Consider the following 27,124-nt stretch of genomic DNA (forward strand, 5'->3'; position numbering starts at 1 on the left):
TGAGATCCCTAGATGAGTCTTTTGAACAGTTTTTGTGCCAAGTCCTCACTATCATTCCTGTGCATCTAGTTTTGATGAAAACCCCTAAGTTTCTATATTTCAGTACATGTGAGTTACGGGGTCAAGAGATGATACTTACAATAGGCATCAATTAACACTGTGCTCCAGTCTGAGCCAAAAAAGAAAATCACCTGTGGAGAACCTGACTCATTACCTTGTAACTCCAGGTACTCTAAGGTATGTCATGTTTTGTAGACACAGAACATAGAACTTTCCAACAATGCACATTAGGAAGAGATATGAACTATGCGAGAAGCAAAATGGAAGTGAGAGTCCTCAAGGGCATGAGCAAGCCACTTATGCAAGGTGCAAGTACAGCATGCAGGAGGAAAGAGAATGCATGTCAAGACAGAAAGAGCTCTAAATTTAAAGAACATCCCTAAGAGACGGCACAAGACAAATAAATGTATATAACTGCTTAATTCAAAGACAAAATAAACCAAAAATATTAGGATATAGAATTGTTTAACTATAGGAAAATCAATTTAATGTTTAAGTGCAGCCATGACCCCCCCCCCCCACCACCACCACCTTTGTTCTTTCCCTCTCTGCTAAGCACTTGACACTGCATTCCTTTTGGTGCTACATTCTGTCTGCTGGTAGTCTTACAGTCATCATTTACAAAATCGCAGCAAAATGAATGGATGAACATGTACAGCTCACATCAAAAGCAAATATAACTTCAAATTTAATACACGTGTCTTGAAATGCAACAGGAACAGTGGCTAAAATGCATTTTCAGCACTTAACTTAGTTATTACTAGTACTGGCTCTTAAAAAGGCAAATTCTTACCATCTGGAAATGTTCTGCAAAGTCTCTTCAATGTTTTGCTCAAAGTGAACATCACGATGAACAAGTCATTTTTAAAAGTGAACAGAGGCAGCCAGCCTTCCGGTGCAGGGGTTGGATTTCTAGCTGTGCTACTGGTGAAATGGTCCTTAAATGAACTTGACTCATTGACAGCCAACAGCCAAAATAATGTTTAAGAAGCTGCGGACTGTATCTGATGCTGGGTAGTACCAGCAGATGTTTGGAAGGGGGGGGGGGACAACACTTACTACCTGAAAAGATAGGTATATGGCAGCAGCATTGCTGCATGTCTTACCTTAGTCGCATCAGAGGGAAAAATAAACACAAGTGGCATTTGTGGTGTCAAGAGGTTTGACCCTTATCAGTCTGTACTGCACCCTGTATGTTTGTTTTTTCTAATATTCCTGGCCTTTCTCATCTGACAATGTAGACTGACATACACCAGTCAACCTGGAAGACAAACCTTAGGTAAATGGTACAGTGGACTGAGAGCCACAGGAATCTCTGGTAATGGCAAACATCCAGACTGCAAACCCAGGTAGTTAAAAACATAAAACAAGAAATGATAGTTAAAAAAGAGAAGAATCATGGATTTTTGCCTTCCAAAACTGCTCCCATTAAAAAGCACAAAAATGCTTAATACTTGGATAGTTTGCATTCTTCTAATAAACTTGGGTCCTAAATACTTCTAATGGCACTTCCCTTTCATTTATGTAACTAATCAGATTGTTCACTGGTACTGTTCAGTGCCACTCATAAAAACAATGCTTTCAGTTTTGGAAAACGACTAAAGTAACTGCAATCGTAGTAATTCCAAAAAAGAAGTCTGATACTTTACAAAACTTAAAAAAGTTTAGCTTTCTCAGAGATTCTAATAAACAAGCTGGAACTCTCCTGTGTTCAACTTTATGACTCAAATATTGAAGTTGGAAGGGAATAACTGATAATTAATTAGTATGGAGTGTTCATGAACACAGAAAACCAATTAACTCATGCTGACTCTATTCAGAAAAGCATGAAACTGCTATTCACTGCAAATCCCTTTAAAAGCTGCAATGCTCAAGGGATAAAAAGCAGTTTGGAAGTGCAACCATATAAAGTTATCCTTCTCAACATGAACTAAAGTGGAAATACACAACAAAGCCATTAAAATTCAAGGCAACCCACCCTTGAGTAGCTTTCATTTCTTTATAGAAACACAGCAATTAATCACCACCTTACTACCCATCAATCATTTGTCTAAACCAGAGCACTTGTTTTCAGTGTGTTTTTTTCTGCTTTCACTTAGAACCTGCCTCTGCTACTCTCAATACTGGCAACTAATAAAACAGAAATAAACTGCTAGCCATCTAAAGTAAACTACTATGAGCTGATATTTCTGCAGTATCTTTGCACTGTGAATATATACAAACAAACATATAAATCCAAGAAATATACATCATTTTCACAGGTACTCTAACTGCTTTGTTTCTCCAACAGCTCACAGTGGTACGGCACAACTCTCTCTATTGATTGATTGCTGTCATGGATACCATGACCTTGAAGGGACAGCAGTGACTGTTGCTGTCCTTGGCTATAGAAAGTCCACATAGTTTTCAGGAATTAGCCCTGTTTTTCCATCCAAGCTTCCTTCCAGCCAGCCAGGTTCCTGAGATGGATGAACTATAGAGAAAGAAGCAAAAATTACTTGCAAAACATTAAATAGTGACACTTATAAAATTCAAACAACAACAAGTAAGAACATGGTTAAAAAGCACAATAAACACATCCAAGCACTGCTAGTGAATTTACATGCAGAAAATGTATTTTGTAATTTATAAAGTAATATTATTCCGCAACAATAACTGTCTTACAACTATTGTGCATGCATGATTTGTGTGTATAAATGGTGGCCGCACGCGTGTGTGTGTGTGTTATAATATGTTGTGCATATGTGTACAAGTGAGTGAGTAATATGTAGGAACATTATCACAGAAAATCTGTCAGAAAATCTATTAGCTGTAGGACTGTAATAGCAAGAAAGGAAGTTTCTTTATCAAGAAAATTTGTAAAGAAATAAGCAGTGCTTGCATGAAGACTCTGCTGGTATGGAGAAGCCCAACCGAGGCCTATGTAGAGGTGCACCTGGTGGAGTTGCATACAACTCAGACATGAAATCTGCCACCACTGCTTTTTTAAACATTATATAAATATATATACATATATATATATATATATATATATATATATATATATATATATATATATATACACACACATATATACATATATACACACACACACATATATATATATATATAATATACATATACACATACAGAGAGAGAGAGGTACTTGTAAATATTGAAGTACACAAATACTGTACAGCTAAACATCTATCCCAAAAGATCGAAAGCTGAAAGAAGAAAAAAAAAACATTCACATTCCACACACCCCCTAAGTCCTAATTGTATATACCAACTCTGAGATCGTTTTACAGTTTGGAAAGAGCAAATTCCCAGATCCCCACTGCTCACGATCTCAGACGGACCTAACGGCAGAAGAGATCAAATGAGTTTCGTTCACTTCAACTGGCATAAATAAAAAGTTTGACGTTATGAACATTCAATTATATGTAAGCTTTCCATATATAGTAGCAACTTACTGAGCTTGTAGTAACAGAAACAGTCTCTGAAGAAAGATTTTAAGTTTTTAAATATATATATATATATATATATATATATGTGTGTGTGTGTGTGTGTGTGTGTGTGTATATGTATATATACATATTTAATCAAAATATCCAAATGGTGACGTTGGTAATGACAACAAAAGATAGAAAAAAAACTTCTGACTTGTCTCTATGCATGCACTGAGGAATAACCTTGAAGCATGTCAGCGAAAAACCAAAAACTAAACAGTTAAACAGTTATTTTTTTTCTGGTACAAGCCACTTAGTTTTAAACAGTTCTTTTTATTTTAAATTTAGTAGGAATCTGTTTTTAAATAATAAAGAACTCCTTTTTTAAAAATACTTGCACAGTTACTATTTTTTGTATTACAATAACTGTATTAGTGAATTAGGTCAAGACAAAACCCAAGTTACACCCAGTCAACAAGGAGACTGAAAAAGCTTCCAGATTCACTCAAAAACACTGGAACTCCAGAATATAAAGAAATTAATTTATTTTGTCAAGTTAAGCGCTTTTGTTTCATTAACATGCATGGACTTCATCAGAACTCAACACTGAATGTAATGCTTCCTTCGGTATGTACCTAAACAGGCATAAGTGGAACATCCACAGAGCACAGAGGTTCCTCAAAAATAATAAAATAATACAGCGTGTAAACACAATGTCCTATCCAACTCACCTGAAAGCCCTACACTCTGTCTCCTACAGACTGCTGAAAGGTGATTTATGCCTAGCATACAAAGCATCCTTGGATCCTGGGCTCTGATGGCCCTTTTACATATTCACAAAATGAAAACCACCAGAACTATTAGATCTAAGGATTTAAACTTTGCTTGTGACTTAATAGAACATGAATAGAGGGACGGGTGTGTATCTCAGTGAATCTCATTATCTGGAATAGGTTTTCCATTCATGTGAAGCAGATCCCTTCCCTAACTCTATAGGAGTACAATCTGGACCAGTGGATGGAAAATCAGAAATTTACCCCAGCCTGACATCTATGTTAGTGACAGACAGAAGTGGCCATTAAATTATGCCCTAACTAAACTACAACCCTTAAAATAACATCTGAGGCATGATAACTTAATGGATACATCTGGGCTGCATTACTAAAGACCCCAGGGGTCATTAACCCAGCATGCACCTATGAACCTATGTCCAAGTACATTATCTGCATTTTATTTGATAGCTTTCCACAAGTCTAGATTATCCCTTAATTTGCATGATCTTTTGTGTCAAATATATATATATATATATATATATATATATATACACACACACACACACACATATATATATATATATATATATATATATATATATATATATATAAATCTGCCACAGAATTAATGGTGTCCTCATCCCAAATGGTGAACAGCAAACCTAGCAACTCTGCAAGAACTGTAAAAAATAAATAAATAAATAAATAACCTTCAAATAATTTGAGCCAAAGATTCTATAGACAATGTAATCTCAAATTCTCTTACACAAACGTCACTTTAATAGAACAAGTTGAATCTTCTACACTAATGGTACCAACATGGACACTTTGTTCCCACTGCTCCTTCTTCTCTGATTCTAGTATTCCATACATTGTCATGAACCATATTTGCATTTTATATGCACTATTCTTAAAGTTCTGCTTATTAGGTCAACCATACAATCCATATGACTCTGCTGACTTATAAATGTGTGAAGAAAACTTTGACAACTAAGTTTTTTTTTATCATCAGCTTCCTTACTTCTGTGGGCAGTTTAATGACTTTTCTTAAATGAGAGATGTATTTTTCCCTAATTCTGATGCTTTTCTAAAGGTAACTAATACTGATGTTTTTCTTAAGGTAAGACTCCAAGTCTCTCAATCTAGTGGATTCTTCAGATTTACTTAGCAAGACTGCTCTCTTTGCAATCTTTTTTTCACCTTCCATACTTCTTTAACACTTCATCAGTCAGTCTAGTTATTTAATCCACTTTGCAATTAACTGACCATTTAGCTGTATGTGTACTTTAACAAAACAATATCCATTACTAACATAAATCTAAAGACGGGGTAGCTGCATATCCATTTAATTATTCTAGGCAATGGCTTAAGAAGTCTCCAAAATTTACAATCAGGACAAACATCAGCCCTGTAACTCACCAGGGGATATATTTTGCCTTCAGTGCATTCTTAACTGGTATGGGAAGCATGCAAGTTGGTGCTTTATTCATCCCTCATTAGGGTTATACAGGTTTTACCTATTTGGGTTCTTAAATAGTCCTTCTGCTTACTCTATGATCCATGACTGCAAAATAATATTCCCAAATATATGAGGCACACCACAGATGCACATTCAGTTTTTGTTTTCTGTCTTGATGTAAACCATTTCATTTTTGCTACATTAACCGGGAGATCTAGCGCCTTCATCTCCTGTTCTAAATATGCAGAATCAATGGGACTTGTGAAGTAGATAGTAGTACTAACTTTTCTATGTACTCTATTACAGTTTGATGACTTTTGCCTACCATTGGTAATCCATACTTACTTCATACAGGTACTTAAATGTCATAAATATAAATGATAAAACAGGGGGGCAAGCAAGTAGCCCTAACTTACCTCCTTACTGGTTTTTGTTTATTAAGAAACATGGTCTTTTCTTGAGATTGTCACCTTGGCCCATGTAGATGAACACAATGCTGCAATTTGCTGGATGCATTTTATGTTCATCATATTTATCATTTACCCAAACTCTCAAGCAGTTTGAGCTGTGCTGCAGAGGAGCCATAAGCCTCTGAAAGCTTTGAGGTGAGAGTGGGGGCCGGAGGGAAAGAGGAGCACTTAGCAATGTAAAAAAGGGCCAATACTTATGTATGTAAATATATTCTTGTATTTAATGCATTAAGAGAAGCAGATAACAAAATCTGAAATATTTTCAGGCCTGTCAAAACATCCAGAGCATGTGTATTTTGCTGCAACATAAAAATAATATAATTATAACTTTTCCTCAGAAATAAAACTTTTAGTACTGGTTCTTATTTCATAAGAATACACCAATGACATAGCTGAGATACATACAGAGTTTTTCAGGCAAAAAAAATAAGAAATGTACACTTTCTGTGAAACAAATAAAAGCATCCAAACAGCTGCATTAGGCCACTGCTGGTACATAACATGACGGGACTATTTCTATGTAAGCACACATAGTAGTTCAGCAAATTCCTCAGTGTACTATATAATGACCATCAGCTACAAACTTCATTTAGCTGGTGTTATCAGCTGTAATACCTATACAATTTTATCTTATCATATGGTTTACTGAACATCAGTGTAAACTGTGGTGGGTACAAGTCCAATTAAAAAAAAAGATATATTCTGTATTCAGCAATGCTGCCAGTCTGAGGTCTACATAAACAGAAAACACACACATACATTAGTTTTGATGTATTGGTAATTCAGTAAAGAAGTAATTTATGTCATTATTGTATACACAGTACTGGACAGATGTTCACTATAATACCCACAATGAAAAGTATAGTGCAGAATGCAGACGTACAAATCACATAAACTGAAGCCACCAGGACCCTGATTTTGAAAGGATATATCCCTGTATCCCTCTGAGATTTCATATGGACCTCACTTGACTAAAATTCTAGTATCACAGCTTTTATGTACAACACACTTCTACTAACTGCTTAAAAGCATGGCATTGTAGCTTATTATTGCAGATTTTTTTAGAAAAATATAGGGGAGTTTTAATTCTTATGTATTGACAACTTAATACAGAAGCATCTTATGCCATTACTTTGCTTAGCTCACTAAGAAAAAGTTTATGACAGCACTTACAATGAAAACAGAATATAATGCAGTATGTAAGAAGACTGGCACATGAACTCAAGCAAAAGGCTTATGTACTTTTGTCCACCTTTGAGATTTCATTACAAAACTTTCAAGCGATAATAATATGTTGCTCTGCTACAAGACACACTTATGACTGCAGTTTTAACCACAACGATTCCAAAGCAGCATGTCTTGGAATCTGACTCTGCAGTCAGTTGCAGTATGTTATAACTGAAAAACATATTTCCCTAAAAATATATACTATCTTTCACTTTAGAAATACTTCAAACTTAGTGCGCATATATTTTGGACATTAGTTTTACCCAGCCTTTTGTGCACAGGTCAGATAGCCCTTACATGGAAACCATGCATAGTACCAGACTGCGACAACAAAAGCCCAATGAAGTGCTGACTTTAGTAGTTGTATAGAAGAGGCCATATGTCAGCTCTCTGAAGACAGTTGACAATAAAGTATTCCAGCATTTGAATAAGGTACTTTGGTGCAAAACATGTACATATTATCTGACTGCGCCCCTTCTGCAGAGGTAAAGTACCTCTGACTATGAAGGAATTACATAAATATACTGGCCTTACAGCTCTTTCACAGATACTGTCCCTTAAACAATATCAATAATCAACTGTAAGTGATCCTGAAACTGTTTTTCTAAAGCACCTGCACCCCCATCCTCATCTTTTGTGCAGGATTCAAATAGCACCCAAGTTGAAACCAAGCACAGTGCCACATTGTAACAACAAATGTATTCTGAAACACAGGTATAACCAGCTATGTATAAGAGACCATATGCCAATTCCTTTTAGATAGTTTGAATACAAATTCCAGGTCTTATAAGGAATGTTGCTACAAAACATGCACATACTGTCCCAGTGGAATATGCCCCTTCCCTTCTGACAGGATACAGTTTCTTTGACTGTAAAGAAATAGCGGAAATGTAATGGCCATATTTCCCTTACTGTCCCTCAACAAACCATATCAATATCCAATTATAAATGATTCAGTAACTGCCATTTGCTTTCATATATCACATGCCTCACAAAAATGATACCCACATTCTGTATTCTTCTAAGGTCTCATTGAGAAAAGAGCAAAACACATAACAGTTATAGTACCACAATTCAATTTGCTGCTGTTAGACTAACATATTGACCCCCAAAAAGGCATATTTTTATTTGGCAGTTGTCATGTGATGATCCCATATTCTGACATGCACTATACCATCTCACACCTTCTCCATAAAAGTATTCAACTTATATGTATAACTCTGACATCTGACAGTAAGGAAAGTGAAAAAAAAGTAAGCATAATAATTTATTCCAACCTCTTGATGTTGAGCATGCACACCTGTTCCTAATGGTTACTTATAGCAATTCAAAGCAACTCTTTTGCAATCTTTATCTTTGTAACTGGCTGCCCTATCTCTCATATGATTGTGTCAGGTCTGTCCTAGTGTTGTGGTGTGGGGCTGTACTCCTTGTACACCCAGAACTAATATAACCATACTCTGGGGGGGTGTCATAATTAGTGGGGAAGGGGAGCCAAGTTAAGTGACTGCACAGATCATCTCCCTTTTTGCTACAAGTAACTCATGCTCCCTCTGCCCCAAACTTGCCCTATCAATTACTATTTTGTACTTGCCATTTATCTTCATGCACAACCTGTCCCCCTCTGCACACAGCCACTTAGCTTTCGTCTACATCTCAGATGTCTATCAAAGTGTCCAGTACATGTACACATACCCCTGTAGCTGGTGTTTATATCTAATTTAATCTTCTCCAAAAAAACATAGCCACAGACAGGAGCAGAGCCAAATTATGCTTAAATGAGGCCCGAGGCAGGGTAATGTACCATGGCCCCTCCAGCTATGCTAACATCCATTTACTTAGCCATCTCTCCTTAGTTACAAAAGAAGTACCAGTGACATAAATGCAACCTCACAATAAAGCATGCAAAGTACATACACTGCCTACTTTATAAACATTTAAAAAATGTAGTATCAAACCTTCACTCAATATTTTACCTGGGTTTGTTTCCTCACTGGCCCCCCACACCCCACTACCACCAAAAACACACACACATAGACACACAAAAATGCAGACATCATACATCTCAGCTTTTTTGCTAAAGAAACCGGGCCAAAGGCCCCAAATCAGGGACAATTTTAAATATTTCTCTGATTCAGTTAAAAAGTTATCACACCAGGTTTTTCACCAACATGGATTTTCTGAACAATACGAAGTAGGAAGCTCTAGTATATGGCATTACTGGCTGACTGTAATCTTCAGTAATTTACCAGAAAATTTAAAAAAATGTATATGGGCTAGGGCAAAGATATGAAGTAAAATTTGGGGATGTTCTGCAAAATCAGTGGTAGTTGAGAAGTACAGCAGATTCAGATAAATACACACACACATGCACATGTGCACACACACGCACACTCACACACACACACACACACACACACACACACACACACACACACACACACACACACACACACACACACACACACACACACACACTGTATGTTCTACATGCTTCTATTGGATATATTCCGGAACATGTACACAGACAAAACATTATTAGCATAGAATGAACACAGTTGTACTATACTGCAGCTCGTGCCTAGTCAACATGCTCCACGGATATTGGACAGCTAATGCTTAGCTCCAATGAGAGTAGAGGAAGGGACCAACCTCTTTATGTCACATGATGTTAGCATTCTTACAATGCTAATGCCGCTCATTTTATTTTTCTTTAGAATCAATGGAATCATACCTCTCAACTTCTTTGCTCAGGACTTCCTAACAAAGCCAAAAATAATGGTATAAAGGCCGAAAATCATGGATGATTTCTAAATATAACTCAAATTCACTTAAAAAGTAATAGAACAACATAATTTGTATCAGCATACAAGTTCTAAAGATATGAAACTCTTATGTCTGACATTACTGATTGCCTGCAACATCTAGTTAAAATCAGTGGTACTTAACAAATTGTGCATACTCATTGACATGGTAGTCAAAACTGTAGAGACAAATAAGGTAAATTTTACATTTACTTTTATTTTGTTGTATCTTTTTAACATTTACTTTTATTTTGTTCTATCTTTTACTTAAGTTTACAAAAGCTTTCAGTCTGACAGCCGTCCTCACCCTATGGTTCTGGCACACTTGCTCAGCTGACCAAAAGACAAGTTTGGGCTTCAGAGCTTTATTGCCATTTAACAGTACACTTCTCTTAAGCTTTCTGAGGACTGACAGTTGGCTTGTGCTTTCCTTTACTAGGCAGATACATTCCATTTAGGGGAACAAAAAACTTTTCTTAAATTCATTGATTTTTTTTTTACTTTCCTGTTCAGAAAAGTTATTTTAAAGCTAGTAAGTGTTGTGTTTTAACGGACTGCCTTGAGACTGTAACACTTTTAAATGGAGCACTCATTGTTTTCTGTCAGTTTAAAAGTTGTGTTAACTAACTGAAAACAGATTTTCTGTGGAGAAATTGTGTTTATTTTTCCTTTGTGGGGCTGGCATAGTGTTTGAAAGTGCTTTTTGCTGTGTTTTTCTGTCAGAAACTTTTGCGGACTGCTAGCTTTACTAGCATTTGCTGCTTGTCTTCCCAGGAGAAAGAGGCACAATTTTTGGCTTGACCATGGAACAGACTACCGGTTCCACAGTCAGTCCTTCTCCCAGCTACAAAAAGAAAAAGTTAATAACAGCCTTTGCCACCACAGCAGACTAGCGATTTGCCTCAGCCACTTCAGGCATGTGACTGTTGTGGCCATTTGTTGTACTTATACCATTCATCTTTTATCCCACCGGATCCCTCTGGTGTAGCACCTGGAGCCACTGTGGACCAGGGGTTAGTCACATCCTCTGTGGTTTTTGGAGCCCCCTCAATGGGCAAGGGACAGATACTCTTGTTGGTCCTTGGAGAGGAAACAGGGAAGGTTCCCCTGTTGTGATAAAGCTGTGCCCATCCCTGGGGAAGCAGGTGCTGCCCCTATTAAAACTGTTGGCCTAATTTTTCCTGTCAAAAAGAAACAGACAATCAAGCATGTATCTACTGCTCCTCAAATTTCTTTAGACGGGAGTAGTTTACTGGGTCTAGCTCAGGATTTAATTCAGGCTACTGACTCTTCTTGCAAAGCAGTTCCTGGTAAAATAAAAAGGGATTCCTCTTTTGCTGAACAGATTCAAGTTGAATCTGAACAGGAAAATGCAGGGACAGATTCACGTTTTTTTTTCCCCCTGAGATTTCTGATTTAGACTTAATGGAGATCTCAGTTTCTGATTCTTCCAGTGTTTTTTTTCTCTCTCAGACTATTGCTAGAATGTGCCAGTGTTTTCAGTAAGAGAACACTGGGGTTTCTCAGTTCCTCAGAAAACACTATGAGTTGTTACAGAAGGATTGTCCAGCATCTACACAGATTACTCCTGTCCTGTCAGCTTTAGAGGATGCGGGTGTTAGTGCCTGCAATTTCCCTGTTAGTCATCCAATTGCCCCTAAAAAAACAGAATGTATAAAATTCCCCACTCTTTAAAATTTTGATACACTATTCCTAAGCTTGCCCCAACAGCTTTAGCCTTAGTTAAACCCACTGCTGCTAAGCACTTAAATAATTCCAATCATGCTCCTTCTGATAAGGACAAGAAAATTAATGACAGGTGTGAGAAAAAGTGTACAGTTCTGGAAATTTGATTTTCAGAATTTTGAATTGTCAGGTTTCATTTTATTAAAGTCTGTTATGACAAATTTTGAAAGTATTAGGAATGTTTCATCTACAGTTTCTTTCTGAAGAAAAATCTGCTTTAAATAATTTAATTTCTTCTTCAGCACAGATCACTGCTCATTGTTTCTTTATACAAAACAATCTAAGTAAAAAATAACTTCATCAAGCAAAAAAGGATACGATATTTAATAAACATTTTCTTTAAGATATCACACTCTAATAAAAAAATCAATATCCAATGAGGTCATTCTTGCAGCTCTTACCAATTGACCCTTAATAAGTGAATCTGGGGGACTGAGGCAAACAACCAGTGGTACAGATTCAGTACTCACTAACATTTCTTCAGCACCGTTGAGTTCGCTTTCAACCATTCTTTGCCTGGCCCTTCTCATACTTCCAATTCCGGTGAAAATTTAAATAGACTGCACCACCAACAATTGCATTTTACCACACCTTCTTTAGTGGAATGTTTAAAAGAACCTGTCCACCTATTAAGTGACTCATTTTCTGATGGTGCAGCTAGTATTAATGATAACACCAGAAGTGATATTGTCAGCAATCTAAAATCGTTTGTTACCAAGCTGTTCAAATTCAAAAAGTTACAGCTTGAAATCTCCTATTTACACGAATGTACTAATAGACACCAAATTCCTAAGGGCTTATGCCAGTGGAGATTTCCTAATGGACTCGTTTACAATTCTCCCTTCTATCGTGAACTCATTCAACTGTTTGACTTACAGGGTTGCAAGTTCCTAAAAATTCTCATTAAAAATTATATAATGAGGAGATGTCTGTGCTCAAAAATGAACTTTCAGCTTTGGAGACTATCATTAAGGAAGACAAGGATTTCTCTCGTTACAAATACAATTATGACCAAATTTTAGATAGTACTGAGAGCACTTTAACAAAATTAAGACAAATTAAAATGAAAAAACTGGAGCGGGATAGGAGGAACTATTCCAACAGGACAGCATACCCACCTCCACCCGGTGCCAATCAATAATACGAGGAATCTACCTAGTCATATGTATGATGGGCGTGATGCTAATAATAACAGCCAGCCTTCTTATGAAGCCCAAGATAACAACTATGATGATGGTAATGAGCCGGTAAGACGCAGTGAGCATTTAATACAGAGGTTGGATAATGCCACGCAAGCAAATAATCAGGCTTTTCAAGCAGGCAGGAAGGGGAACAAACCACCGTCGAGGAGGGGTCCTTAGAACAATCAGCGTCACAAGAAACCCAACAGGCGTTGGAGGTCGTAAATGGACTTAATGGACTGAATTCCACTTGCAATGCAACTTACCAACAACAATTTACGTATTCATTTGAATTCTATTGGTGATTTTAGAATATAAAAATATTCGGACTTTGATGCCCCTATTGAACTTGTGGATTTACTTTCCAAAGGGTTTTCATTTGTACCTAGCAAATGAGCGGATTTAGCCAGTACCTTGTTGGATGTTAAAACTTTTACACATAAGTTAAATCTAAACATATTACTGGGATCCCACACTAGTTCAAATGATGGGTTACGAATTTCTAGTGTATTTAACTCCCCACTTACCAGTACTCTTTTATTTTTTGAAAAAACTGTGAAACTTGATATTAGGTGTTTACTGAATAAACAACCAAGTAAAAGAGAAAAACCCAACATCTCTGTGGCTGAAAGAAATGTTTTAGATTTGTTAAAAACTTAAAAAATATGAGTTTTAAAGCCTGATAAAGGGGGTGGGTTAGTTTTTATGAATGAATACGACTATGTGAATAAAATGTTGTGTATTCTTAGTACGGAGACATAGTTAAAGGTTTCCTTGAACAAATTCAATGGTGCTTGCCAACAAGTAAGATCCTTAATTAATGATTTGTTCATTGATAATAGTATTGATTTGAATACATTTAATTATCTAAATATGGTAGCACCAGTAACACCAGTGACATAAAGATTTGAGAAATCCACCATTTCGGCCCATTGCTGATGGGAGAAACTGTATTACCTATGGATGCGCCAAACTTGTGGATTCAAAACTGAAAAAGTACCTAGAGAATGAGCCCCAAATCTGACAGGATTCTTGGGATTTTTTGGGGTCCCTTGATTCTTTATGTTTTGACGATAGTTTTAATTTTCTCACCACTGATGTCAAGGATTTATATACAGTCATTCCACATGAGCTTGGCATCAGTTGGGTTAGGGAATTTTTATACAAGAAGGGGGCTCCTAGTGATGAGGTTGATTTAATCGAATAGCTACTGGGCATTGTATTGACTAACAACTTCCTTATATTTAATGGTGAACATTATTTGCAAAAAAAACGGGTGTTGCAATGGGCTCGCCATGTGGGGGCAGCTTTGCTAAGTGTGTAATGGCTTACTGGGAGGAAGAATTTTTGTTTAACAACTTATACAAAGAAAAGGTTTTTTGGTACACTAGATTTTTGGATGACATTTTTATCATCTTTAAGGGTGACAGGAAATAAGGCTTTCACCTTTGTGGAATCAATTTCTGTTTTTACATTGTTTCTTAAATTTACTTGTGAATTTAGTACTGATAACATCTCTTATCTGGGTGTTCAATTGATGAAAGATAAACCTAACAAGAGATACCTAGCTAAAATCTTCCGTAAGCCTACGTATTCAAACACATTTTTGCATTTTAACAGTTCTCATCCATTCCATCAAAAAAGGCATTTATTAAGGGTCAGTTGGTAAGAGCTGCTAGAATGACCTCACTGGATAGTGATTTTTTATCGTTGTGTGATATTGTAAAGAAAATGTTTCTTAAAAGTTCATATCCTTCTTTTTTGCTTGATGAATTATTGTTGACAGTTGTGGATTGTTTATTGTTTTGTATAAAGTGACTTGAAGATACTGTTGACTGTTGTGGATTGGTTTGTATAAAGTGACTTGAAGATACCCTTGCCTTTGTTTTTTTAGCTGTACAATTTTGTTTACTGCTAATTGTTTGCTGTATGTGTATAATTGGAAGTTATGTGCTTACCATAACTTGGCATCTGTGTTGTCCATTTTCATTCTTCCTCAATAATGGTTTAAGGATCAGACCCTCAGATCCAACTCAGAAACATTTCTTAGACTTGGATCCTAGTCTCAAGCTACTCCCTCTACCCATAATGCTCCATCTCTGTAGCTTCCTCAGACTGAGTTTGCTGCCCTATTATTTACTGAACAAAGAGACATAATAGATAGAATGAAATCAGAGGCTCAAACCAGAAACATAAATGTTCCTGTAATTTAAATGGGTCCTCAGGAGCTAATAGGATGGGGGATGGGTGGGAGGGAAGGTGAGGAAAAATGAAAATGAGCAACACAGATGCGAAGTTATGATAAGTACATAACTTTTAAATCTGATGTCGTTTTCATTCTTCCTCACTACTGGGTCAGAGTCCCCAGCTACACTACTCTTGGGTGGCTTCAAGGAAGGATATGCCGGAGCACTGTCAAACCAAAAGAAGCTCTACTTCTGGAGACAACATCCACTTTCTAATGTGTCACAAAGTTATGAGTCTTTAACCAACTGGCTGCAGCACAAATATGATCAATCAACGCTTTGGAGGAGAAAACTAATGATGCAGTCACAGATCTGGCACAATGGGCCTTAGGAGGAAGAGGCAATTTCAATCCATGTTTTGAATAATTAGTGTGATACAGTCAGTAATCCACTTAGCCAGCTTAACTTTGGAAACTCCCTGAGCTCGCTGGTTAGGTGAGAAAGAAACAAATAGCTGGTCAGACTTTCTGCAGTGTTTTTTCTATGAAGGTAGAACTATAGTTTATTTGTTTTATATATTTATTTATTTTACATTTCATTACTGGGATAGTCAGACTGGACAACATGTTCATTTTCAGCGGAGGCCCGGGGAGAAAAGCTCCAGACAGAAAAAATCCAAAAATAACAAGTATTTCAAAAGATACTTAACATAAAAGAGATTACAAATAGTATCATACATGATGCAGATAGGCAAAAGATAAATGTACAAAGAATATAAGTTTACATAGCTAGATAGCAAGAAATATGTACTAATAAAGATACAACTGGGATAGAGGTGATTAACATGAAAGGAGATATAAAATAACTGAGTTATATTTACACAAATTTTTTAAGGTATGGAGAGTTCCCATTTGACTGGATACATATACATTAATGGTAACAATAATACATAATCAACAGTTAACTCAAGGATAGCAGAGTTAGTATGAGGAAGGATTATCTAAGAGGAGTGGGAAATTCTTAGTCTTGGGTAGAACAAGGACAAAACCATTTACTGGTAAGGTGTGTTTTAGCATTTGTTTGAATTTGGTTATAGCAGTGCTAGATGTGACATTAATAGGTAGAGAATTCCAGATCTTGGCAATATAATGAGAATAGGTGGATTCTCCAGCATGATTGTGTGCTGTTCAGATCAGTAAGAAGGGCTTGTTGTTTGAATGCAGCATTCTACTACAGGAATAAGGTTCGAATAGGCCTTGCAGTGATGGAGATTTTGCAGAATGATAAATTTTGTACGCCATGTTAAACTGGGACAGATGTAAAAGGTAGGGAAGTTCTAACCAGTTTAATTTCTTTAGAGCCAAGAAGTGGTGAGATCTGAAAGTAGTGTGTGCTGCATACCTAGCTATTTCATTGTAAGAGGATTCTAGTGTTGCCAGTTCAGTTTTCCTGAGGTTAATAAGGATCGGTGATGTATAAAGAAGAGTTGAAGTCAAATGAGTTTGGGCAATAGCTATTCTTGTGTTTTTGTGAGATACTGCTTGTTCCTATATAATGTACCTAACTTTTTGTGGACTTTTTTAATTGATTGAGAGATGTGGATGTCAGATCTCATATTGATGTCTATTTCCAAACCCAATAGTTTGGTATGTAGAGAGGGAAAGATAGTAGTGTTATTTGCGGAGACAATGCAAAAAGATTCTGTGGGTATAGTAGCTTTACTGGGATGGAATAGCATGAGTTTTGTCTCATTGGGGTTTGAAATCAAATGGGTGTTTGTTAGCCAGGACTCTGTTTTGAAAAAGGATGACTGAGTGAGTGCTTGTAACTCTTGAAGGGTATTGGCAGCACATATTTCTGCGGAATCATCAGCATTTTGGATAATTGTGGCAGAAGGGGCTGCGGTATAGAGATTGTTTATAAATATGGAGAAGAGTAGTGGGCCAAGAGCAGACCGTTGGGGAACTCACTGAAAGTAGGGGAGATGGACTTTGGTGGCAACATACTGCTTACTGTCTTCCAGTTAAGTAGCTCTGGAACCACGTAAGAGTAGAATGTGATAAGGCCATGGCAGAGAGGGCATAACAGGAGTTTGTCATGATCCACCATATCAAAAGCTTTTGATAAGTATGGAGGATACATGCTTACCACTATTCCAGTGGTTGTTAACTGTGTTTGCAAATGACAAAAGTGCAGTGGTGGTGCTGTGGTGTGGGCGGAAGCCGTGTTGTGTATTGATTAACAATTTTTTTGCAACTAGGTGGCCCATGACTTGCTTATGGACAATTGTTTCCAGTATTTTAGATAGCAATTAATTAGTAAGTATTTTAGATAGTAGTTGCCTAAGAACATCAAGCAGATGCAAGATATAGTCATCTTTGTTAGAAAAGTTCAGAAAGAAAACTGGCAATTGTATCAACTGGTTAATATTAGTCTCTGTGGCTACATTAGACATAAAGGATGGATTAGTATGGACAGACACACTATATTTATGAAAAATTATGTAAGGTGGTTTCGATGACAAAGTCCGAAGCTTGGAAATTCTTCTTGCTGAAGTAACAGCTACCAGCAAGATGGTTTTCCATAAAAGGAATTTCATTTCACAATCATTAGCTGGTTCAAATGTTTTTTGAGTTAGTCCTTGAAGAATAATAGTCAGATCCCAAGGCAGAGTAGGATCTTTTAATGGGGGTTTAAGTAGAAAAATCCCTTTCATGAAGGCTTTGCATATTTTAGACATAGCATGAGAGCCTGCAACATCTCCAGCATGAACATTTGAAATGGCTGCCAGTTGACGTTTTATAGTGGAAAAACTAGCTCCTTCCTTGAAAAGAGAAGTAAGGAAGAGAAGAATGTCTGAAACTGGGGCTGAGAAAGGGTCAATATTTACTTTGGAAGCCTAAATTGCTTCAATATACTTTTTTATTAGAAGCTTTTTGAGAAGATAAAACTATGTCTCGAACAGGGGAAGCAAGCCTGGACCTTTGTAGAATTACTGGAACTGGAGATACCAGTCGGTCAGTTTGAGGGCGAGTGAGTGTTGATTCCCTGATGGATGAGAGAGGAGGTCCTGTCTGGGCCTCTGAATCCATGAGGGATATTTCAGACGAGACCAGAGAAAGAAGAACAATACTTGATGAGGCCACCTTGACTTCTTTACATGCTGATTTAGACTGCTCAGCTCTAGGATAGGTCTTAGCCCCTCCCCATTTTCTTTGGCACTAAAAAGAAACAGGAGTAAGTTGTGAATCCTCTTTGTCTGGTTGGGACCTCTTAGATGCCTCTTTTTTTGCAGTAGTTTTTGAATTTCCAGTACTGCATGCTCCCTCTGACTGGGTCGAATGTTGGGGAGTTTCTTTTGTTCCACTGATGGTAAAAGGGAATGTAAAAACCTTTAGATATTATGTTTAGCACCCAGACATTTACTGTTAGATTGGGACAGATGTCTAGGTGTAGGTAACAATGACCCCAGATGGCCTCCAGAGACGGACAGTGGGGCAACACTTCAGGAACGCTGATAGGACTTGTCAGAGAAAAGTTCTCTGAAGCCCTGATTTTAAGGACACCCTCTGTCTTTGGGGTGGCATCTACCATCGACACTTCCTCCTCTGCCTCTGAAGGAAGAATCCTCACATTGATTCTGAAAAGAGCCTTGAGATTTTCCAAACCAAGTCTTCTTACCACCTCGCTGATTTCTGGAGAAAGTGTGCTGAGAGGTAGAAAACTAGATCCCAACAGCAGACAGCATCTTTCCTTCTTGCTCGCTGCCAGTAAGAGTCTCTGACGGATGGCCCAAACAAGGAGGAGCCACTGATGGGAGCATTGACAAAAGATGCCTTAAAAGGTTCACAAAGTCACAAAGCCTCATCAAGGCATGTCTTCTGACTGCAATACCTGAGCCAGCTGCCCTTGAGGTACCGTCCACTGTATGGGAGATGAGCATCATGGAAGAGTTACATACAGAAGAGTAGTCAATTAGGAAGACATTTTCAAGTCCTCGCCTGACATGGTCTCTGCAAGATAGTTGGACAGCTCCTTGACCAAATCTCTCTGGAAATGAGTGAAATGTTGCAAGTAATTTAATGACCTCAAGGCAAAAGTAGCTGAGGTGTAGATGTGCTTACCAAACCTACAGACTCCCTGTTCGATGGATGGACAAATGAGCTCTGTTCAGCAAGCTCCTTCTTGCTGGCTGCTGCTACAACAATGGCATCAACAGGAACACCCTTGGACCAATGAAGTCTATCTTTGGGGGGAACCGGAAACCTGGCCTGACATTTGGAGATTGGTTCAATAGCGTCCAGCTCCTTCCAAGCCCAGCAGAAGACTAAGTCAATAAGATCATCTGCTGGATTGGAGGGTCACATGGGATGTACAAGGGCCTACCCTGAAAGCAACACAGACACTTCAGAAGGAGGAGGTTGGGTCAACCAGCCACCTTTCTGTCTAATGATCTCCAAGATGTCTCCAAAGTAGACATCATCAGGGGTGATCTTGGGGATCTTTCTCCCTCATCAAAGTCCATGTCGTCTGTGAGTGACTCTACTGGGGAGTCAATGTGCCTTCTTTTGCATGTTTTCATCTGAGGAATCTCCTATGTGGGGTATTCAGGGGAGGTATCAGAAGAAAGGGTGGCTCCCTTGGGGGGAAGAACTTGGAGGTTTGTTGAGGCAGGCTGACGGGCTCAGCACTCAGATCCAGTGAAGGGTGATGGGGGGGGGACTGGAGGCAAAAGAGGTTAGATCTCTGAACAGAGAAACCCTTTTCCAATATGGAAGGCTGACAGATCAGGAGAAATTCCCTCCATCTCCCCTGAAGCCAAGGTAGTTGAAGAAGCATAAACGGGAATCACCCTTGATCTCTTGTCCCCAGACAGGATCACACCCAAGCTACTGAGGGCTGAAGAGGACGGGACGGGCCAGAAAATGTCAAAACTGAACCCCTTCTCCCGGATCTAACTCTGACCACTCAGATCCAAGATGCGCTCTGATACGAAGATCTTAAAGCAGATCTAGGCAGGGTAGCCATTGGAGTCAAGGAGGGAAGCTTCCTTTGATCCAAAGCTGACTCTCTCGGGTACCTAGGATCATAGGACTCCAAAGTTGCTGGTCAGATTGGAGAAGGAGATTGGAACAAAGCAGCAGGAACACTCACCGTTTCGACTGGTGGCAACACAGCTGATAATACCCCCATCTGGATCTGAGTTTTGAGAAACCCCCGCATCATCCTGTCCATATCGACACCCAACAGACTCCTGGAGGACCTACAGGAACCAACTGAAGTAGGTCTGGAGTGTCTGGAAGGAGTTTGGAGCAGTTTCGAGGGCAGTTTTGGGGAAATTGTCCTGATGGTGAACTCTGGGCTTCGGGTCCTAATGCACAGATCCAAGGTCAGTCACATGAGAGGTCCCTCTTGCATCTGAAAAGCCCTTCGGATCTGAAGGAGCAGAAGTAGGTCTTGGATCCAGGGTCTTAACAGTCTTTGTTGGAGACTCTGAAGAAGCTCTGCAAGCCTTATGGCAGCATTTCCTCTGCTTTGACGACCCAGTAAGGCTGGCTGAGGGCGAGTTTGAGCCCCGGAGTAGGAGGATGAAGCAGGCAACAGACCTTTAAAGATAAGCTTGTTCCTGCAATCAGTGATAGCTCGGGGGGTTGAATCCCTTGCAAATATGACCATCTGACAGCAGGTGATCTGTCCCAAAACAATACACATTTATTACGTGTGTCGGAATGGGGGATCTTATGCCCAAATTCCAAGCAGTGCTTGAATCTTGTAGGCCTGTCAGACATTTTACAGGAAAAAAAATATTTAACTATAACACCGACTGCACACTAATAACTACACTTCACTAACACAGCAACTGTAACTATAAAACTACCAATAACAACAACAAGAATAACTTTTTTTTTAATTCACTCTAGAGGGAAAAGGAGAAAAAAACAGAAGGCAGAAATGCCAACCATGTGGAGATCGAAGTAGGAAGGAAGGGTAAATACACTGTCTAGTCCGTAAAGCCTACGAAACTGAACATGAGGGCAGAAGACTATAGCAAAAAGGATAAGAAATTACAGATAAGAAAGAATAGGTATCTTCTTCTTCTTTTGGCTTTTCCTGGTTAGGGGTCGCCACAGTGGATCACCTGTCTGCTCATGATTGGCAGTAGAGTTTTACGGTGTTGAGTTGCCAGCCCGACGCTCAACCTTCCACAGAAGGCACATACACACGCACACACTCATGCCTAGGGTCAATTTAGAGTGTCCAATCCACCTACAGCATGTCTTGGGATGTGGGAGGAAACAGGAGCACCTGGAGGAAGGCCTAGGATCCTCTTTATGAGGTACTTTTGCGGCCTCTCCAGTTGTTGCAGGTGTCTAGTGAAGTACATGCCAAATGGGGCATTGTACTCAATGACTGGCCTAATGAGGGAAGAGTAGAGGGAGACAATGACCTCTTTCTTCCTGGATGTAAAACCCTTAGTAATGAGATGTGCCACATATAAGGACTCCCTGACGACAGTGGCAATGTGGTGATCAAAAGAGAAGTTGCTATCAACCTGTGTTTCCCAGATCTCTTATAACGCCTTCTTTATTCAGTGGACTACCATCGATGTGGTAATTCATGGGAATTGGGTTTTTCCCAAAGGGGATGATGACACATTTTTTGGCATTGAGCTTAAGGCCATGGTTCTGACACCAGTCGTTGGTCTCAATGAGGCCATTCTGTAGGATGTCAACATCATTTGGGGTGTTAATAATAGCTCCCAACTTACAATCGTCTGCAAACTTTGTCAGCTAGAGTCCCTCCGTGTTGGCCTGGACTTCAGAGAAGTAGATAGCAAACAGGACAGGACCCAGGACCAAATCCTGTGGGTTCCACTTGTGACTAATCAGGAGTCTGACTTGGAGTCAGCTACTTTCACACTGTGGGTTCTGTGAGCCAGTTTGCAACCCACCTAGTGATATAGGGGTAGATGCCTAGCTTAGTGAGTTTTTCTATAACTCCTGAGTGGGGAATGGTATCAAAGGCCTTGGCCAATTCAAGGTAGGCTGTATGAACCACCTTGCCTTCATCCACAGCTCTGGTGACTGACTCAAAGAAGTCGACCAAGTTGAGTAGGCATGATCTACCCTTAGCAAAACCAAATGGTGCGGGATCCAAAGTTTGGAGATTCCCTATATCCTTGTTTATTAGGTCCATTCAGATGATGATGCGTTCCATAGCTTTGCATATCAGACTCGTTAGGCTAATGGGGCGATGGTTCCCAGGGTCTGTAATCGGTCCTCCTTTGTGGAGAGGGATGACTTTAGCACTAAAATTAACATAGTCATCTTTAGGGACCCACAATACCTGTGGTTGCAGGGTCCCCTTGATCATCCTTGGCTCTAGGGGGCCCACAAAAGCTGTTGCTGGTTGGGGGAAAAATGAAGAGGAAAAAATTTATTAATTTCCTTACTGTGCTCTTTAACCTGAACAGGGCTGTGATACGACCATAATAGGATAAAGCTAATGATGAACATGAGCAAGGCCAGCACTAGAGAGATCAACTGCCCAGAGTGACTGATCTCAGTGCAAACCTTGAATTTTAAAAAAAAAGCTGACGCTTCCAATTTTCAGGGATGATTTTCTCTTTCTGGAAGTTTTTTAAATATAGTAGAATAACACCTTTTGCATCAACATGCATTTTTTTGGGAAATAAGAACTATAAAATTATGTCTGGATTTATTGATTGTATGTAATCCTGAATGATTTTTGAGCGAATCAAACTTTTTATGATGGACAGAGCAAAATTATAAGCAAAATGTGTGAAATCAGGGACAATAACATGTATGCATTACTCTTCAATGAAGTAAATAAAAATTACTTTACCCTGCTTCTGTTTGGCAATGCTAAACAGCAGTCACTGATCTGTTGTGGCAGTACCAGTGTTGCATAATGTATTGCTGTTGGTAAAAGAGGTATGAAACTGCTGTTGTTATGGCTTGTGCATATCTAAAAAATACCAATGATTTTTATCTGTGTACACACCAAGTAATGCCAGGAGATGTACATTATTCTATTGGGTATCAGTAAAAAATGCAGATAAGTAATTTTATTTATTTGACATTTGTTAACTGGGAAAGTCCGACTGGGTCAAAAACCCATTTTCAGCAGAGGCCCGGGGAGAAAAGCTCCACAATAGATAAACATTAAGAATATGCAGAGCATTATATTTCATTTTCAAAGGTATGGCATAAAACATAAGAATATTTAGACACTTAGAGCTTCTAGAAGTTTGGTGGCCCCCACTCCCCAGACTGTATAAATGGATTCAAGGAGCTCCATTAATCATCTTTGACTGTGTGGGGGGGGGGGCACAAAAGCTGTTGTTGGTTGGATAAAAAATGTATTAAAATTTCCTGATTATACTCTTTAACCTGAACAGGGCTATTATATGATCCTGTTAAGATAAAGCTGATAGTTGCCTCTTCTCTCCTATTCTAAAATAAGCCCTGCTCAGATGTGTATGTTTAGAGGAAGCTGCTGTAGGTTATATGGGGGGAGGGTTATTGCTTCTTTAATTTTCATCACAGTCAAACTTTACAGGTGTGCACAGAAGGTCATTTTAGCTTGTTTTTGGGTTGAAGACCGTATAGTCATTGTTTCTTTTACTTTTCTCGCAGACATCAGAGGTGTACAAAGGTTATTATAGCTTGTGTAGGGCACTACACTGTGTAGGACTAGCAAAGTAGAATATGTTACTGTAATCATTATTTTTTTTTCACTTTCCTCAAAATTACCTTAATCATAATTTCTGTTCAAGCCATCATTGGTGAAAAGATTGTGTAAAAAGAAAAAAATAAACTTTTAATTGCATTTCAGACCATATAGAAAGTTACGGCTTATTGAAAAAGCTGAAGGGTAAAGCAAAATGTGAGTAAAGGAAGAAAAAAAGTTATGTGCATGGTGTGAGGACCCCAAGATGACAGGAAACATAGGGGAGGACTTGTGTGTGTGTGTGTGGGGGGGGGGGGTGAGGGGGCTGAAATGGTAGGCCTAGGGCTCCATTTCACCTAAGCCTAGACCTGTACACAGAGTTGTTGTAATGTATCACTGTTGCAAGTAAATGCCAGCAACTGTAAATCTCCCTTTGTGAGATGGGCCAACTTAGTGTGGTACACAGGCCTGTTATAATGTAATAGTATTGTTGCTACAGGTCAGTCTCTGCATACTACACCTAAAAGTTTGCAGTATGAACTAAAAGGTTGCTTAGAAGGGGTGGCAGTGACAGGGTGATACTTGGACAGGAAGTGGCTGGGGGCCCCCAAATTAAGATTTGCTGGGGGCCCTCAAAATGTTAACACCGGCCCTGGCAGTTAGGCAGAAAAATCAGCACTGGATTTTGTGAAGAATCACATGACTTTCTTCTATGGGTGACAGAAAAAGACTGAACACTCACTTCCTGTGAGAGCTGAAGGCTTCCCTCTCAGGCATATGCTCAGCCAATTAGCTGTCACAGAGAGAAAGGGGGAGAAGGGAGTCTAAGCTTTTTAAAGCTGATCAGTAGTGGGTTACCTTGACCGATAGCCCAAAATGTCACTGAGGCAGTGGGAATTATGAACATTCGTAGCATAGGTCTTTCTGCTCCAAAGATTAGTCATTCAATCTTCTCTATCAAGAATAATTCAACTTAAGTATTTCTAAGTGCAGATTCCAGCACAGACGGCCACTGATCTACTTTATGGCTGGGTTTCCACACACAATGTTTTTCCAGTCTTTACTGGCACAGATGATGGACAAAGTGCTACCCTTCTGGTATAGCCACTTAAAATTCCAAACGATATCAAAACTTTAGGTAGTAGAGTCATATCATGGTCAGTATATAAATACACATATAAATACACAAGCATATACACATATAGTCTACTGAGTTGATTACTTATTTAGCAGTGACACAGATATGACCCCATAAAATCTCAGTCTAACAATACAAAGTATGATGGGCAACTTACTGATACATGAAAAGAAGGTTTTAGTTTTATTTAATTTGTTAACTATGAAAGCAATCTGATCCATTGTAGAACCTTTCAGGTTATGCTCAGCCCACAAAAGGACAAAGAAAAATTGCATTCTTCCACTTTCTAAAACATTTACCTGGTGAAACCTGAGATAATGGCAAGCTAAGCAGAGCAGACCAGACTTTCCTATCCTTTGCAACAGGTACCAGCTTCTCTTGTGGAATCCCAAGCTATTCCCAAGCCAGCTGACAGATATAGTCTCTCTAGCATGTCCTAGGTCCTCCTCTCAGTGGCTGTGCCTGGTGCACCTCTAGTGGAAGATAAAATGTGGTAGCCTTACTAAGTGTCCAGACCACCTCAAATGGCTCCCCTCAATCCTTTCTACTGCTCTTCTCCATGACCCTCCTAGATTTCTGAACTCTGCCACAAACAATGAGCCTAGCAACCCTAGGAAGGAATTTCATTCCTGATAATTGTACCAATCATCTAATTCTTTCAGTCATTACTCAAACTTCAACGTTATTGGGCTACTGTTCCATGCCATTTGGTCCTTATATTTGATGAATGACAGCTGTGTCTGCAATGTCAGTATTAAGTTCAATACCTTTAAGGTAGCTGTAGGACACCACCAATGCTGTATCTTGCTTCCCTTTCTGCTTATGATTTTCATGGACAGCATGTCAAGGCACAGCTGAGGTCTGAAGATTGTCCATTGTGAAACATAATGGTTGCATCTTTGTTGTTTGCAGATGAAGAAGATGACGTCCTGTTTTCAAGTGGCTGTCATCTCCAACATTCACTGGAATGGTTTGCTGCTGAGTGTAAAACAGATGAGACGAGAATCAGGATTTCTAAATCCAAGGCCATAGCTCTCTGCTGTAAATGTATGAACTGGTCTGCGAGTGATGCAGAAACAGCTACCACCACTGGAGGAGTTTAAGCACCTTAGGATCTTGCTCAGAGGGCATCAGCAAGGATGCAGTCATGGTAGACTTGCGGGTGTTCTACTAAACTGTAGTGGCAAAGTGGGAGTTCTTGGGACAAAGCTCTTAATTTATCAGTCACTGTACACTCCCATTTTTACATATAGTCATGAATTCGTGGTACTAACTTATAAGAATAAGATTAAAGATACAAGTAGTGGAAGGGAGAACTAGGAAGCACATTGCTTGCTGTGTCTGCTATTTATATACTGGTTGAGATTACGTTGATCAGAAGGTGCATCATAGAAGGGAAATACATTGCTTCTAAGTCTGAAGCAGGAGGGTAAACAAGACAGAGTGGGAACTACAGAGTTTCTAAGTCTGAGGTAGGCAGGAAAGACAGACAGACAAGGACATTTACAGATCCTAAGTCTAAAGCAGAAAGGCAAAGCAGGTAAAGGCAACTCTCCAAGACAACTAATAAGGAGCAACTCTCTCAAGGAGTATATCATGGTCGCTACTTTTTGAGGGATTAGACTCCTAAACTCTAGGGCTAGAGAAGGTTTTGAAGGAGGATCACCAGACATTTATGTGGGAATGATGAATGCAGTTGGGAAGGGTCTATATTACATAAATGAAACAACAAAAGAGAGATTGTCCTTTCATTGACAGATAAATGTCGAAGCCACAAAACAGGGAAGTTATGGAAAAGCAATTTTTTCCCAGACACCCCCTACTTAAATATACCACCTCCAAGATTGCACCACAGTGGAAGAAACGGCAAAGTCCCAAGAACGGCCTAGCAATTTTTTTCCCGGGGAAAAAAATCGCTGTTCCGTAACTTCGCTGTTTTGTGGTTTCGGCTTTTA

At 38.9% G+C, this 27,124-nt stretch overlaps 1 protein-coding gene across 1 annotated transcript in view; it reads right to left on the reverse strand.

Moving 5' to 3' along the window:
* Positions 1-593: 593 nt before the first annotated feature.
* Positions 594-27,124, reverse strand: part of ARHGAP26 (Rho GTPase activating protein 26) — a 3,815,868-nt gene continuing 3,789,337 nt past the window's right edge. The window contains exon 23 of the mRNA XM_044069158.1: positions 594-2,533. Coding sequence (XP_043925093.1) covers positions 2,445-2,533 — 89 coding nt within the window. The 3' untranslated portion in view covers positions 594-2,444. The remainder of the gene's footprint in view (positions 2,534-27,124) is intronic.

Source organism: Protopterus annectens, chromosome 4.part0 (assembly GCF_019279795.1).
Source record: "Protopterus annectens isolate FY-2018-M chromosome 4.part0, PAN1.0, whole genome shotgun sequence".
NCBI classification, from domain to species: Eukaryota; Metazoa; Chordata; order Ceratodontiformes; family Protopteridae; genus Protopterus; species Protopterus annectens.